The 17,285-nt window shown below is 37.8% G+C and overlaps 1 protein-coding gene across 3 annotated transcripts in view; it reads right to left on the bottom strand.

Moving 5' to 3' along the window:
- Window positions 1-17,069, bottom strand: part of SYNPO2 (synaptopodin 2) — a 171,381-nt gene extending 154,312 nt beyond the window's left edge. For 2 of the 3 annotated variants that reach the window (XM_059066737.2, XM_067036575.1), the window contains exon 1: window positions 16,054-17,069. In XM_059066737.2, the coding sequence (XP_058922720.2) occupies window positions 16,054-16,167 (114 nt within the window). In that variant the 5' untranslated portion in view covers window positions 16,168-17,069. The remainder of the gene's footprint in view (window positions 1-16,053) is intronic. The other variant, XM_059066739.2, reaches the window with a different exon arrangement.
- Between the last annotated feature and the right edge of the window lie 216 nt (window positions 17,070-17,285).

Below are 17,285 nucleotides of genomic sequence, written 5' to 3'. Positions count from 1 at the left end.
AGGGGACTGAGGATTCATTCACCAAAATGTTAATAACGTGTTATGGATGGTATGATTTTTATTTTATTTTTATCCTTTTCTGTAATATTTGAATTTTTTTACAATGATAATGTGTCATCTTTTCTAATCCAAAAATAAAAGCCATTTTCAGTTCTAGCTATTTTTTTAAACATAGGCTTTAATCCATTTGTGAGGGAGACCATGATTTGATTCAAAATACTGCACTTCAAGATGTGGAACTAAACTAATCCAGTGCAAGTTTACCAAGGACTATCTCCTTTTTCTCTTTGACACATTTTATACAAATGCGAGGCGTTTAAAGAATAGATGAAGAATATCAAACACATTCCCTCTTCTCTGTCAAATTAAAATTTGTTGTATAAGTGAACAGGTAGGTCAGAATGAATGGTTTTAATCTATGAGATAATCTCTATCCACTGTCTCTCTGGGGTTTCTAGTAGGGTAAGGAAAACAAAACTTAAAGGCTGTAAATCGTGTCGGATCCAGAGTTTGAGTAAATAAGTTAAATTTATGAAAACATCAGTTGTATTTAAATCCATGAATTCTTAATGATATTTTAAAAACATGTTGATTACATGTGTGTATGCTAGGGAACTACCTCTTTATTTAGAAAAATAATAAGGAAAGAATAAAACATTTACCAAAAAAAAAAAAAAAATCAGAAAATGCTGAATTCAGTAGTAATTCACTGCAGTACAATTTTAAGCATTAAAAAAGTAAAATCTAGCAAAAAAGCACATTAAATTGATACCATTTTGAGAGTTTTTGTTTTACTCTTTTATATATTTATTTATAACACACACGTCCTGCAAATTATGGTTTGGAGAAATGACAATTAAAGTCCGATAAAAATGCTGTATAGTGCTTCCCTGGTGGCGCAGTGGTTGAGAGTCCGCCTGCCAATGCAGGGGACATGGGTTCGTACCCTGGGCCGGGAAGATCCCACGTGCCGCGGAGCGGCTGGGCCCGCGAGCCATGGCCGCTGAGCCTGCGCGTCCGGAGCCTGTGCTCCGCAGCGGGAGAGGCCACAGCAGTGAGAGGCCCGCATACTGCAAAAAAGTGCTGTATAAAGAAATGCCCTTCCAGAAAATACTGCTTTATTTTTCAAGTTAACAGAGAAAATATGACCATTCATGGGTTTTCTTTCATCTTTAACCTTTTTTTTAAAAAAAATTATTTATTTATTTTTGGCCGCATTGGGTCTTCATTGCTGCGTGCAGGCTTTCTCTAGTTGCAGAGAGCGGGGGCTACTCTTCGTTGCAGTGAGCCGGCTTCTCATTGCGGTGGCTTCTCTTGTTGCGGAGCATGGGCTCTAGGCGCGCGGGCTTCAGTAGTTGTGGCGTATGGACTTAGCTGCTCCGCAGCATGTGGGATCTTCCTGGACCAGGGATCGAACCTGTGTCGCCTGCATTGGCAGGTGGATTCTTAACCACTGTGCGTCACCAGGGAAGTCCCTCATCTTTTATTTTCTTGATTTAAAATAGACCCTAAGGCTTCTTGGGTGGCGCAGTGGTTGAGAGTCCGCCTGCCGATGCCGGGGACACGGGTTCGTGCCCCGGTCCGGGAAGATCCCACATGCCGCGGAGCGGCTGGGCCCGTGAACCATGGCCGCTGAGCCTGCGCGTCTGGAGCCTGTGCTGCGCAATGGCCGAGGCCACAACAGTGAGAGGCCTGCGTACTGCAAAAATAATAATAAGTAAAAAATAAATAAAATAAAATAGACCCTAGCTAAAAGAAACGTTAAATTACATATTCTAAATCTTTCCTTTTATAAATAGAGAAATTGAGTCAGACAATTTTAGTTAAGGTCACAGAGTAAAGTCAAGTTAGACCAATGCCTAAAATTCAGGCCTCCTGATTTCCAGTCCAATCAATGGTCCAGTCCAATCAATGGTCTTTTCACTGAACCTCTTGAATTGGCATCTGGTTACTACATAATATCAAATAAAAATAGGAACACACACACATATAATAAAGCATATATATCACTCTTCTAATTACCCTTTAAACAAATTGCTCATTAAAAAAGCATCAGATAAAGCTTCAGCATAATCAGGATTTTCAGTAGTTGCCATTCTCACGCTAAAGAATAAAAGATATACATTTACTCATTCATTCATTTATTCAACAACCTTTTAATAAGTATATGGCTTAAGTACCTAGTTACACATATGTGTATGTCATTCACCTTGAAGAGCACTGTTTTAGAAGATGCCAAGAGCTAGGCTCCTGCTTTCAAAGAGTGAGGTGACAATATAAGTGTGGAAAATGCAAATTTTTTAACTAGAAATACCAATGAGAAACAAGCTTCTTTATCATAGCCTTTAGCGCTCTCAAAACAATAATATTTGTTTGTTAAGTACAAAATAGGAAGGCATACTGTGGTCTGAAGTCACTCTTTGCTACCCTAGCTCCAGGAGCCTGGGGCCCGAGTGAGAGCTGTGGTTTGACCACAGTGTGAGTACTTCTAAAGGAAGAATGCCCTCGTTTCCCGCTGTGCTACCCTGCCATCCCAGTCCCCTTCTCCCTGCCCTTTACCCTCTTCTTTAATCCTGTGACAGAATCATGTTCTGGCTTCTACTTGCCTTTGATACAGATTCTGAACCACTCATTTATCCTTATCATTCAAAACATTTATCCTTAAAGCTTCTGATAAAATTCATGAACTTCCTCAAACAATGTGTACTTGCTTTCAACTGAATGCAATTTTATCCCTTACTAAATTAAAAAGGAGAATCATTATTAATCAATCAATTAAAAAATAATAGTCTTTATTGCATACCTACTATGTGCCTGGGAGAAATAAATATAAACATTCCATTGCAGAAAAGATCATGGGCAAAGTCATAGAGACCTGGAGAAGAATTAACATGTCAAGTTCAGGAGAAAATGAGAACAGCCTTCCCGGAAGAAGCAAGCTGCTCAGACCAGAGACAGTGAAAGGAGGCAAAGGGCCTTAAAAACCTTGAAAAGGAGTTTCTATGAGAGAAGGCCTGGACTGTGGAAACACACTCCTGGAAAGTAATTCTCCATACTTGTTCATCTCAGCTCTGAATCAAAAAATCCAGCATGTTTTTATCTTTCCATGAAAATCAATTAAGAAAGAGAGATGTATGCAGAACTTTCTCTTTCTCTCTCTCTCTCTCTCTCTCTCTCTCTCTCTCTCTCTCTCTCTCTCTCACACACACACACACACACACACACACACACACACACACACACATGCACTCACAGATATCATTCCTTTTTCGTCTGCAGATAAGGCAACATCAGATTAGGTGTCTTGCTTAGGAAGCTATAGAGGAAAAGAGAGGCGTAAAAAGAATAGAGATTCTTTATAGATAAAGAATGAGAATTAAGAGAACGGGGGCAGTGAAGACAGAGAAGAAGGAATTTTCCTTCTCAAATAAGAAAAAGAAACAGAGGGTAAGGTAAGTTGAGGGTGATAAAAAACAGAATGGAAGAAATATCATAATGGAATCCTTAATTGAATTTGTGTCCACTCTCAGTCCTGCGCCTGCAGCAGAAGGAAACCCTTGGTAAATCACTCAACATGAAGCTACATGGTCATTTTGGCACAGAAGAAGCAGACAGCGATGAGCTTTCTCTCCCAGATTGCAGCTCTGCCTCAGGATGAAATTGTTCTGATCAACATTTCCCCATCTGGCAGGCAGGCGGCCAAAAGATTGGAGACCTGAAAATGGGTCACTGCGTTTTGACTCCCTGCAGCAGCCCATACATGTAATGTAATATTTACACAATTCAATCTAATATCCGTCATGCTGAGCACCATCCAATGGAAAATGTTATGTTTTTCATGAAAGAAATAAAAATAAAGGTGACTGCTATGGTAGTACCTGACTCCCAAGGCCTAAGCCTTTCACAAACTTTTTCGTTTTAGCTTGATCTTGACTGATGAAAATAACTTTCCACTGTTTGAAAAGCTAAAAATACACAGAGTTTAACTACTATCATTTACTTAGAAAAAGCAGCCTTATATAGTAACAACTTCTTCTAATTTAGAGGACAAGAGTTGGGGGGTTGGGGGGAGGGACTGAAATGCTCGTTAGCCTTCCCCAAAGGCCCTGGCACAGAGCTCTCCTGACTTTTCAGAGATCAGCATCCTATATTTACTTACCAGGGACAATTTATTTTTCTTTTATATTTTCAAAGCACTTGAAATGATTCCTCCTCTTTGTGATGATTTCCATATGCTGTTTCCAATGAAAGGGCGATGGCTTACTGAGTGAGCACAAGGCCACATTCTGAAACCATTACATGCCATCTCACAGGGAGAGATCCTGAGGACTGCAGAAGCCCTTCTTAGGATACTGAGATCGGGATCTCAAAAGGCATTGCGAGGAAGACAGCAGATAACACTTCAATTTTATAAAGGTTGGTTAAATAAAATTAGAATAACCACAAACGTGAAAGCAGTAATTTTTAAAAACCCTTGAATGTTTCCTGCGTGTTATGTAATTTGCATGCTCAATTTCTAACCCTGAGAACAATCCTTGGAGCTAGGTGCTAACACTATCCCCATTTTATGAATGAGAGAACTGAAGCACAGAGACTAATATGATTGAAAGAGTCAGAGTTTACTTGCTCTAAACAGAGTTCAACATAAATATAGGCAAATAATTCTTCATGGCTTGAGGTATTTTCCTTTTAAAAATCTGTACTCAGCAGAAATCAACACAACACTGTAAATCAACTATACTCCAATTAAAAAGAAGTCTGTACTATTTTTAAGCAGGACAATCATTTGATTTGGGCTTGTAAAATGTATAACTTAAGGGTTTAATGGCTCAAGCTGATTAAACTGCATAACAAAGAAATCTTGATTTGTAATTGATACTTACAAACATTTTGTGAAATGTTGCATTTTATCAACAATGAAAAATTGCCCTGGGTAAAAGAATCATCACAAATAGTTTATTTAGCTTTTGTGCTCTTAACTTTCATTTGCTATCTGGAGTACAAGAGATTGGATTACTGCTTTTCTTAATTTCTGAAGAAAATAAATTTGTGTAGAAGACAGTTACTTCCTCCTCTAATTAAAATAATAATAACAATGACAGACTCCTTTACTGCATGATTACTCTGTGTCAAGTATTATCCTAATATACAATCTTTTAAAAGTATCACAAGACATATTATTAACTGATTCCTTGGATCTCAGATTCCTCACCTGTAAAACTGGTGACATTTTTAATCTATAAAAACAGCAATTCCATTACATAGTATGCCATTTTACAGATTAGGAAACTGAGGCTCAGAAGAATGTGTTTAAACCTACATGGTAAGTGGTAGCCAGCATTAAAATGCTCGTATCCTTTCAGTGGGTCAGTTTCCAAATAATATCTAAATAAGATCATCTCTTTTTTGAAGGAGAAATGAAATTAAGACAAACTAGAAAATATAATAAAATTCTTTGCTCTAGGTCTGACACTGAAGTCAACGTAAACAGGATCTATGTATCAAGTTCTATTTGACCCTCCTTAAATTCTTCTTCTCTCACTGGAAGAATCAATGTCAGAGGAAGAGGAAAGGTTAATAGAATTTTTAACGAAACATCTACATAAGAAGCGGTGGTAATTATTCATTGAAATAAAGTGTTCTAAAGACCGGCCAGTAGGCTGTTACATTTTGAAAAACTGAAATAGATGAAGAGGAACTAGGAAGAAAACAGCTCAAAGTCATTCTCTAGGACCAGTATGTTAATCATCTAATGATGGGAAAACAACCGCATGGTCAGGGTTCCCAGGAGAGAGTTTTTCATATTTATCACTGTGAAAGATTGGACTTCTTATAGCAACTTCTCGTGGAAATGTGTGCCGGCTACACTGGCGTCTTCACAGTTCCTTGAATGTGCCAAGCATGCTTCTGTCCCAGGCCTCTTGTACTTGCAGTGCCCTGTGCCTGGAAGGCTTCCCCCACTATCTACCAAGCCAACTGAACTCCAATGGACTTTTATTTTCAACTAAAAAACGAGAAGGAGCTCTAACTAATGTTTAATCTACTTTCATGTATGGATTGACACCAGTGCCCTGGTCCAGTCTGGTCCGGATAGTTATGAGTTTCATACAGTACTTGAGGTGATGTCACCGAACGGGGGACAGGAGCTCCTAACACAGCAGAGGGGAAAGAGGCTCCCTCATATGTTCACTGTCTTGCAATATATTATGTTTTACGGCGCTTGATTAAATGAATTTCCATGTTATTATCTAGTTTTAACCCTCACAAAATGACACAAGTTTTAAAATATTCCAGAAAGGCAGCTATCGATTAAAGCTAACACCTACATTTCAGGCACCAGAGAGAAAAAGAGCTGACTCTCCTCCATATTCCTTCAGAAACTCTTCATCAGCCATGTAGCAAGATTAAACACCATTACTGTTTAATCATATGTGACAGGTAGGTAAAATATTCAAAATTACCAAGAACACTATTTGGAATACGGATTTATATCCACTGTTGTTAGAGAGGAACTTTGCCTTATTGTTCTCTATGATATCAGCTAGTGTTAGTGTGAAGTAGTCAGGACTAAGAAGATATTTCATAACCAAGCATCCAGAGCATGAAAAACTTCCAGATTTGTTTTTTTTTTTAACAGTGGTTGAAGTCAGGCAATACTCGATTTAAAACATTACAGAATTAAACCAAATGATAATGTTTAGAAAGCTTCTCATGGATGCATTTTTAAACGGTTAAAATAATACAGTATGGCAACAAACCAAGATATATTTTTTATCAGCAAATATTGTTGAAGATGTAAAGAAAAACCAGGAAATTGGTAGAAATAATATTAGACCAAACTACATGTTGGAGGAGTTTTGCTGTAAAGTTAAATAAAAGAACATATGTTTCTGGTATATCCCAGCCTACAGTATTTTCTTGATTCTATTTCAACACTGAAATAGATGAAGAACTACTCCTTTGGAGAGCCGATACAGAAAAGTACTGGAGATAAGTTCTCAAAGTAAACGAATTCTTTAATTTAAAAAAAAATCAATGTTTTATGGGAAAAATGTAAATAAAACCACTAATGAAGTAGCCGCCTTAACAGGGATTAACAAAGAAAAGATCCTAGGGTAGGTTATGAAGTGCCTCACATAAAATTCATTCAGTACATTATTTGTAGGCAAGTTAAGTTGAAGAGAGAAGCAAAATAAATGGAAGACAAAAGTGCAAAAATGCTGCACGATGTCCTCAATATGGTTAATTTTATAAAAACTCACATTTAATATATACTGGAATCTATAAAACATGTTGCAATGATATCGGGAGTGCAGGGGGTCGTTCAGAGCATGCACTTTGGTGTCCAGCTGGCCTCTGTCCTAGGCCTGCATGGACCTGCTCTACAACCTTAGTTATTCACGTAACTTCCCTAAGGCTCAGTTTTCTCATCTGTGAAAGAAAGGATAATTAAGTCTACTGTGAATGATATCATACATAAAGCACTTAATTGTACAGAGATTTTTTTTTTTATGTTATGGTTATTTTGATGATATGATGGGGAGACTTTGAAGTATTTTGAGAAGTGGTATAACAGGTGATTTAGAACAACCTCTCTGGCAGCTCTCTCTGTATCATGAACGGGAGGAATGTGAAACCCAAAGCAGAGAGACAGTTAAAAGGCCAAGGTAGATATCTAAGAGACAGCTAGTGAAGGCCTGAGCTGAAGGAGTGGGAGTCGGCACACCGAGCTGCTGAGAAGGTAAATTCAGTACCCAGTTTCCACCTCAGTGCGTTGGTTTCATACCCCTTTAATATGTCTTGAACTACATGGTAAAATTCTCAAACATGGTCCTACTGCCAGAAAATTTTTGCTTCAAAAATAAAGGAGCATGCATATATACACTAACATATATAAAATGGATAACTAATAAGAACCTGCTGTATAAAAAAATAAATAAAATTCAAAATAAATAAATAAAAAATAAAGTAGCATGGAATTCCCTGGTGGTCCAGTGGTTGGGACTCGGCACTTTCACTGCCGTGGCCTGGGTTCAATCCCTGGTCAGGGAACTGAGATCCCGTAATCTGCAGAGCATAGCCAAAGACAAAAATAAATAATAATAATAATAATAAAGTAGCATGACATATTTGTTAAGAAGACATGGGAAATCTGATTAGAAAAAATTTTTTAAATCTGTCCTTCAGAAGACAGAATTATGAAAGTTTCTAGTCTGTTTCTATTTCATTTCCTAAATTATTTGTTCCAGAAACAAAAGTTTCAAATAGTGATCTGACACTAATTTAGTGAAAATATACTTAAAGTCAGAACAGAAGTAGGTGTAGTTTATGGGACCACAAAAATCTTTCCACCATGGTCTGTTGAAGTCTTTCTTCCCTTAACTGGCTGTTCAAACTACACTAAACCCCAAAATGTGTGTAGGAGCTTAGAAGACAAACCCCAGAGGCAAACTGGGTGAACCCCAGGTCTGCCCCTACCTACCTGTGTGACCCAAGGAAGTCACTTAACCACTTTCTGCCTCTGTAATGGGGATCTTAAATGGGGGTAACCTCACAGGGTTCTCTCATTATATTTAAAAGGTGATCAAAGAATTGTCCAGCACCCAGTAAACATTAATATGAGTTTCTTAAAATTATCTCCAGAAGGCAATAAGATGTTGGGAGAAAAATGATACTCTGAACATTATTATAGATTTCTTCTGGAAAAAATAATCTGTGTCCTAAAATGGTGAAATTCAAGCCAGGTAAGTTTTGATAAAGGAAGGAGTATTGCCTAAGTAGGATCAGATAGAACACAAACACATAGTTCTGTTCAGGAAAAGTCATCCAGTACATTGTTTCATCAGTGCAGTACCCACACTGCTTCCAAAGAAAAGTGGAAAAGCTAGTCTTGGGTGAGTAAGATTATAAAAAACCAAAAACCAATGGATAGGAAAACTATTTGTTACATAATCAAGTGACACAATCTTTCATTTATAATGTTTCAAAGAGTAAATCCACCACAGTTTTTAGTACTTTATCTGAGACACACCAGATTTATACACAAGTTAAGGAAAACTACATCCAGACCATCATAACACAAAACTATATCTGCTATCGCTGATGATCTGCCACATGCCAATGGATTTCACAAAGACTTTGAAGATACAGTTTGTTGAAAATGTGGCCATTTCTGCTTTTTAATAATAAGAAAAGAATGGTAAATAATTCAGAAAAATTAAGTGCCTAAGATAATTCAGTACTGTAAATATGTTCTCACTGAGGTGGTCAAACAATGAAATATCCCCAAAGAGCAAATGTTATATCTGTTTCTCAGATGAGCTTTTAACTTCATGAAGTTGTTTACTCTTTCAGATTATTTAATGAAGCTGATGCAGGAATTCTCCATTTCCTTTTACAAAAACCTCATGGCATTTGGTTTCATCATGAATCTGTTAGAACAGACACAATAAACATTTTGGAGTCCATACATTTTTCAGGTTTATTTACAAGTAAACCAGTTCCTTTTCCGGTCTTGTCTCGCATGGCACATTAGCTCAGAGGTGCGTGCGTTTCCTGTAATCCTTACAGAAAGATTATAAAAACCCCTAATGGGCCCTCAGGCCCATTAAAAGAAGAAATCATTACAAATGCTTTTAAAGATCAAATCTTAGATTGGTGACATTGTATCTGATACAATTCTGTATCGAAGTCACTGCAATGTTCAGCATTACTAAATGATATCCTGTTCTCTTATCCAGGCTGATGCAGAGAGTGATATGATGCCCCTGCTAGAGGGAAAAAATTATATTTGACTTAAGGTTGTTTTATATAATATTTTATTCAAGTATTTTTTTTCAGAATCAGTTTTTTTCATCTATAAACTGAGAATAATAAAACTTTGTCTACCCCACCAGTATCAAAGGAGATAATATATATTAACACACTTAGACAATTGTAGGATAAACAGATGAAGTATTTGTAGCTAAATATATAAATAAGCTTATATTCCTGAATACATTAACTAACAGAGGGAGAGCTAAATTATTCTGGAAGCTAACCTGTCTTTTAAAACCATTACCATGAAAAATATGCAAATATTATCCAGTTAGGTATAATGTGTATGTCCCAATGATATTACATACTGACTTTTGGAATTTGCAGTATGAATTCATTAAAAAAAAAACCAATCACCTTAATACCCAATAAAAGTTTAATACCCAATAAAAATTCGGAGTACTTCTAACTTGAGAGTTCTAGCCTCTAATAGGTGTTCAGGAAATAGGTGTTCAAGAAACACCTCTTTAGACTTAACCAAAGGTATGCATCTGCCTAATAACGAAATGCATCCTAGGTACTGATTCACATTCAACAAAAGAAGAAGAAGAGGAAAAAGAAGTAGTATACGTTTCTGTTAAGCTCACAGTCAGATTTTCATGCATTCTACCTGGAAACAGTAGCTTCAACGTGATCGATCAACGGAAGTCATATGAGTTGGTGATAACACACATCAAGTACATGTGATTGACAATATGAACCTGTATGATGGAACTGATGTTTTTGATGAGTGCCTATCATTCTGTTATAAATGTGAAACGATTTTATTTCTTCCAATAACTGTTTTCGACTACTATTATAAAACCAAATCCCGCCTTAATAATACTTTGGTCAGATCCCATGCATTTCTGGTGGCTTTTGGTTATTATAACTGTCTAGTCCGATTACAGCTTTGATCTCACATCTAACTCTAATCTCTCTCCCTAAGCACGGTGGCTGGCTTGTGGCTCCAGGGCCTGGCAAGAGGAGGAAAGTGTTGTCTGCTCTTCACCAGCCTCCCACCCACTCCTCCTAGGTTGAAGGCAGGAAGGAAGACTGGAGAAGGAATGGCAAGGTAGATCTATTTATTCATAACTGAATGAGGTGGCATTTCTCTCTTTCTTGGTCTTTGTGCTTCTCTGGTTAATGTTGAGTGGCCATCACTGTCCTCTCTGCAGCTGGTGTCCAAATGCTGGCACACTTGTGTGGTTTCTTCTAGAAGCCCTGGAGGGCTTTGCCCTGCATAGTTCCCTAACATAGGAAATAGGGCTCCTGTCCAGCACTTCTCTATCCCTTCCAAGCCCCCAGTGCCAGCTTGTTCCTGGCAGCCCCTGGCTAAGAGCTTGGTCTTTCTGGGTAGGGCAAGCAAGATGGCTCAAGCCCCACCAATGACTTTCTGTGATAGTCATTCATCCATGGGAAATGCAAGGATCCTTGCCTTACTAAATGGACAAGTTCCTATTCATTCCCTCTCTGTTTCTCTTTTTCTCTCTCCTGTTCCCTCCTGCATCTTTCTCCAGTTTTATTCCCCCCACCTTCCTCTCCCTATCCCCATCGCACTGTTCCCATAAGCACTAGGCAGGCCAGCAACTGCATTGACAAAGAAGACATCCTACCAGGGATGCACCTGGAACACTTCCTGGCATATGACAAGGGCCTGATAAATGCGAGCTACATATGGACTATGTCTTGATAACGGCAAGGCTCATGCATAGTGATAGTCATTATTTTATCTCATTGTCCTTCAACAAGTGATCTGTCTTAAAACATGCAATTCTAAAATAAAAATTTTATGTAACATCTGCTTAATAGATTTAGCTAGTGTGCACGGATTTCTATAAGCATAGCTATTTTTAGAATTTCTAAAAAGTGCTCAAAAAATCAATAAATATTAAGTGATCAGTCATATTTACTAATAAAGATGTTCCTAGGTTTCCATTTGTAGTAAGGAGCATTTATTCTGAAATATACATATTTAAACATCAAAATCTTTCCTATTTTTCCCTTTAGAAATAGCTATGTTTCTTGAATTATTCTATCTGAAACATTTCAGATACCTCACTGATGTCACTAAGGGATATGAATTATGTATTTGAATGTGCTTTGCCTAAATACTTTTTATTCAAACGTTTAAAGAGAGGGTATACAATAATAGATGAGAATCATTAAATCCACCTTGCCTCATAAAATGGATGATTGTAATTTGTCATCTAAATTTTAATAGTTATTTGAAACTGAATTAAAATTCATTTTAATAATTACCATAGTGGTCTATACTTTTGAAGAAAGCTTCCATTTAAAAAAAATAAATTTATTTGTTTATTTTTGGCTGCATTGGGTCTTCGTTGCTGTGTGCGGGCTTTCTCTAGTTGTGGCTAGGGGGGCTACTCTTCGCTTGCAGTGCATGGACTTCTCATTGTGGTGGCTTCTCTTGTTGCAGAGGACGGGCTCTAGGAGCGCAGGCTAAAGTAGTTGTGGCTCACGGGCTCTAGAGCACAGGCTCAGTAGTTGTGGCACGACAGGCTTAGTTGCTCCACGGCATGTGGGATCTCCCGGACCAGGGCTCGAACCCGTGTACCCTGCATTGGCAGGCAGTTTCTCAACCACTGCACCAGCAGGGAAGTTCCCCATTTGTAACCTTTAAAACATGTAAAGAATAAACAGTCTAAACATTTTTTGTTCATTATTCTCAAAATGCAAGTTATTCCTGAATCATAAGATGTGTTTGCAAAACAAAAATTTCTCCCCATTTCTTTATGTGGAGATTTTCCAAAACGATTTTCCAAGAGTATGTCCAGGGACATAGCCATGTAAGTAGATGTTCCAAATAAGAGAGTTTTGTAAAATAAAAGTGCTAACATACTTTTCATAAGGACTTCTGCACAGACGCAATGGGGTTTTATGTTGTAATTATGTCTGAATAAATTTGTTTCTGTGGATGATGTCTTGGAAATATACCTTGCAAGAGTACTGTTTTGTGACTCTGTATTAGAAATGTTTGCTTCTCACCACATATATTTAGAACATGAACTAAAAGATATATAAACATTTAAAAACCAGGGCAATGCTATTGATTATTTAGGGCCTTTTAGAAATTCAATTTATCTTGAAAACAAAGCAGACTTTTATGGCCTTGAGCTTCAATGTCAATGAAAATTTTTATGATTAATATTTCTGTTAGTGATCTTTAAAAGTTGGGGTTCACCTACAGTTCAGCCAGCGAGCCAAATACTAAAAACATTTGAACATCTTTCAAAAATGACTAAACATGTCACTAGAAGGATATTTACTGGGAATTATAAAGCTATTAAATTTCTGATCATTCTTAATAATATTAGAATTACTTTTTTTCTTTTTCTAAAAATATTAGGCTAGTTTTTCTTTTGCTATTTCACCTTGCTAGATTTTCATTCTATATAGAATTATTGAAAATCTAAACACTAGATGTTTACAATGAGCCAAAAATGTGTTGTTATCTAAAGAGCTGCTTTGTAGCATACCCACCTTAAGGGGCATGATTTAAGCACTGTGAAAATTTCTTTTTTTTGGAAAATAATCTCTTCAGTTTCCAAACTATTCTTGTGCATGTTCTTCAAAACTGTGAGCATTTTGTTTGCCAGCAACCATCCCCTACTGAGCCTGTCTCTTTTCTCTTCATCCTCCTACTTGGAGGTAACTTGGCTCTAATAAGTTTTCACCAGTCCTTGGAAAAGAAGAAAATCTATGCCAAGCAACATACACTTCACCTTGATCTCAATGACAGACCTTTAATAGAATTGAGTTGACTTAATGTTTTGAGTGAAAAATAGTGATTCCAGTGAGGCCATGGCCTTGATAATGTAGAAATTGACAAGCACTTTGTTCCAAGGGTTTTTGGGAACAAATAATGCTAGTAATAAGAAATTAAATGTAGTAAGTTTTAATTAAATATAAAACCAGACCAAGAAAAGTGGGCATTGCCATAGAAATTTAGAAATTATACCTTCTTTAGAAGGCTCTCTGGTCACTTTTACATGTGGGAAAAAACTATAGATTATCCTCTGTCTCTCTCTCTCTCTCTCTCTCTCTCGCTCTCGCTCTCGCTCTCGCTCTCGCTCTCGCTCTCGCTCTCTTTTACACACACACACACACACACACACACACTAATTAAGGCAAACATCCAGGTGCTTTCATAATGATATTTTAAAATCAGTAACTTTATAGCAATGCAAACTAAAAAATTAAAGCAAACATCCCGATGCTTTAATATAATGATCTTTTTAAAACCAAAAATATATTTCCTGGGTATTTTAGGAAAGATAGGGGGAGAGCAGGACTAAATTTCTTGACCCTCATACAGACTAATAGCCTCTTTGAATCCTGGTAATAGAGATGCTCTCAGCAGAGGAACGCCTCCAAAACACCCTTCACTAGCAATTTGCTTCAGTTCTTCAAAAAAAATCACACAGTGGTTCCACTTTGAAATAAGCACATCAAGAAGTCAGGAGAAGCCATTCTATTCTGTAGGTCTGGCTATGAAAGAGCCACCAGGAATCACAGCTTCTAGCCACTCCTGTCCCCACATTTTAACTGGTAGGCAAATGATTCTAAGATTGTACACTAATAGGGCTGTAGAAAACTCGAGCAACATAGAACCTCACTAATGGTAGAGTCCAGTTTCCACCGTACTTCTCTCCTTTCCCACCCCACTCAAAATTTTTGTCTCTCTCTCCCTCTACACACACACGCGAACACACACACATCAGATGAATCAGGAAGGGTGATCTGTCTCAGGCCCGGCTGCAAGTTAGATCAGAGCTGGAATTAGGACCCAAATCTCAGTAACGGGAGCCAGACGACGGCTATTCTAGACCCCGGGACAAATCCACTTCAGTCTCATGAATTCTACATACGCTGAATTAGACATTAATATTTTGTCTGATGTTGCCTGCCATTGACTCCTAAAGAAACACAGTGAAACCAACCACCTTTCCGTACCCTTTAATCACTCTGCCCGTTCCAAGCCGAAGACCAAAGACCTGAGGCAAGTTACTTAACCTCTCAGGGTTCTTTCCTCATCTAAAATTAGCGGGTTGAGGTGGGAATCTCTGAGAAACTTTTCAGTTCTAAACATTTCTGCTTTCTCCCGTTTTATGCTTCATTCCTGATGTTTGAAATTTTCACTAGGTGGCAGGATTCCACCATCGCATTATGAAAGGATTTTCCTAAGGAAGCCTGGGTGCAGAAAATTTCAAAGAAACTCCTTTTTTTACAGCGAACAGTAAGGAAAAAAAAAAGCCAAAGGGAAAGAAGAATAACTACAAAAGCCAGTGGTCCATATATTTCATAAGGATCTAGATACATTTTTAATGGAAGTATAAAACAGGAAATTAATCAAACATGTTCTTTCCTGTAGTACTTTAGTATTACAATCAGGTGAAAGTCTGCTTATTTTCATGTATGTTAAAATTTCTTTTAGCTGAATCACAATTAGACAGTGTCAGATCCCCTCAAGCAAACTGGTAAGCATATTGAGCTAAGAAAAGAAGCAATCTAATGGAAACAAAAACATCTAAAATATTTTAAATCATTATTAGATGCATTTCAAAGTTACCTCTAAGTTACTTAAAATATATTTCCAGTGTCTTTGAATTTTATTTTGAGCACTTAACCAGACGAATGCACATGACAGAACAGAGTACTTGGATTTTTGCATTTATTAGCCAAATCCTTAAAAGAGTATTCTTTCAAATAGATTTTATGGCATCTTCATCGTATTTTTTTAAATTATTGCCCCAAATTGGGCTTCTCATAAATGCTGCATAATAAATGTCATTACCAATACTTTATGAGGCCCCAAAATAGCCAAGCCAATTGGTTACGCTGAGCTGCGCACTTCTCCTCTGCCAGAGCCAAGTAAGTTGACATGAAACAATAACAACTCTAGATTCTAATATTGCCTAGAAGAAACGTTCCCAAGTGTCTTGCTGGATGCCGGAGAAGAAGCTAATTACCTAGGCTTTTGTTCAGCTGATAAAATATAGCACGCTTTTTCCCCCATTAATGGCTGATTAATTACATATGTGCTATATGTTACTCTCCAAAGTTTCTTTGGTAAAAACAAACCAAAACCCCACACCCTAGAAAGATTCAATGTCAGCATCAAAATCAAACTAATTTATAGACTTCGGAATCATAACTTGAAAAACCATCAACAGGTTGCTTTCACTCCTTCCTTCCCAGCGCAGAACCGTGATAAGCCACCCTCGTTGGTCCTACCTTAGCAACTTGTAAGGGCTGCTGCTGCTCTTTGCCACCTTGCAATCTGAACCCCCAGGGCGCCCCTCCGGTCATGGAAATGCAGATAAAATCCCCGGTGCCCATTTTCTTCATTTAGCTGGGGAACATGAAGAGCTTGAAAAGACAGACGAAGCCTGGGTGCGGTTGAGGCTATGCGGTGAGCTTCGGGCTCCCGCTAGGGAGGCAGGGCTGGGGCGCGCAGAGCCTCCGCCGCCGCAGCAGCTGCTGCCCCGGCCGCCGCTTCGAATTTGCGCTGCTAATGGGATCATTCACAAGGCGGTAGAGGCGCTAGAGGCACATTAAGCACACAGCCCACTCTTGCGTCACGCTCCTTTGCTCAGCCCACCTTCAGGAACGGAAAGAGCCTCACACAGAGGAGAATGTCCCCCATCTGGGGCAAGATGCGGGGCGCGGAGGGGAACAAAGGTTCTCTAGCTCTAACTAGAGAACCCAACCCTTAAAAGAAAGGATAATAGGAAAACTTTCATTTAATACTTCTGTAAAGTAGTAGAGGACAGATGAAGGTTTTAATCTCCAGGCCACAAGTGACATCCTAAAATATGAGCTCTGAGAAGTGAACTACTAGAGGATTAGATTCTCTCAAATAAATGTTTTGAGAATTACCACATTGATGATTGAAACAGACAAAAAGAAGTTTAAGTGGGTTAAATTATGATTTTTCTTAGCTTTTGCTGTCTGTAGCCTGCAGAACTAATCTGCAGGAAATAAAAGAAAGCAAAACATTTATTTTTAAAAGACAAAAACCTTGTACTCTGAAAAGTGCTTTTCTGAACTGGTGCTTATATAGTTCAGAAGAAGGAGGAGAAGAGAGACAGAAAGAGAGAGGGAGAGACTATTTCCCCCTGGAAGCTACATTCTTATAACTACATCTATTGCCTGGTTTGGAGTATTTTAAATTTAAATAAGTGTTTCATTTTCTTCCTTCTTCAACAGGAAGGAAACTTCTTAAACCTGAATAGTGAGCCAACTGAATACGATGTCACCAACAAGTTTCTTATTTTTAGTCTTTCATCTAGTGTTCTGAGTCTGGGTGGTCCAATATAAAAGTTGATTTTATATGTGGCCCAAAATAGTTTAATGTTTTAAATCTGAATATGACCTACCAAAAATTGCACAAATGGAACATTTTTATTTTCCCATAATACTTTTATTTTCCATGACATTCATCCACATAAAAACACACTAAATAA

The sequence above is a fragment of the Kogia breviceps genome, chromosome 6, assembly GCF_026419965.1.
Source record: "Kogia breviceps isolate mKogBre1 chromosome 6, mKogBre1 haplotype 1, whole genome shotgun sequence".
Taxonomy (NCBI): Eukaryota; Metazoa; Chordata; class Mammalia; order Artiodactyla; family Physeteridae; genus Kogia; species Kogia breviceps.
Note: the sequence above shows the minus strand (reverse complement) of the source record. Positions and strands in the feature narration are given on the sequence as shown.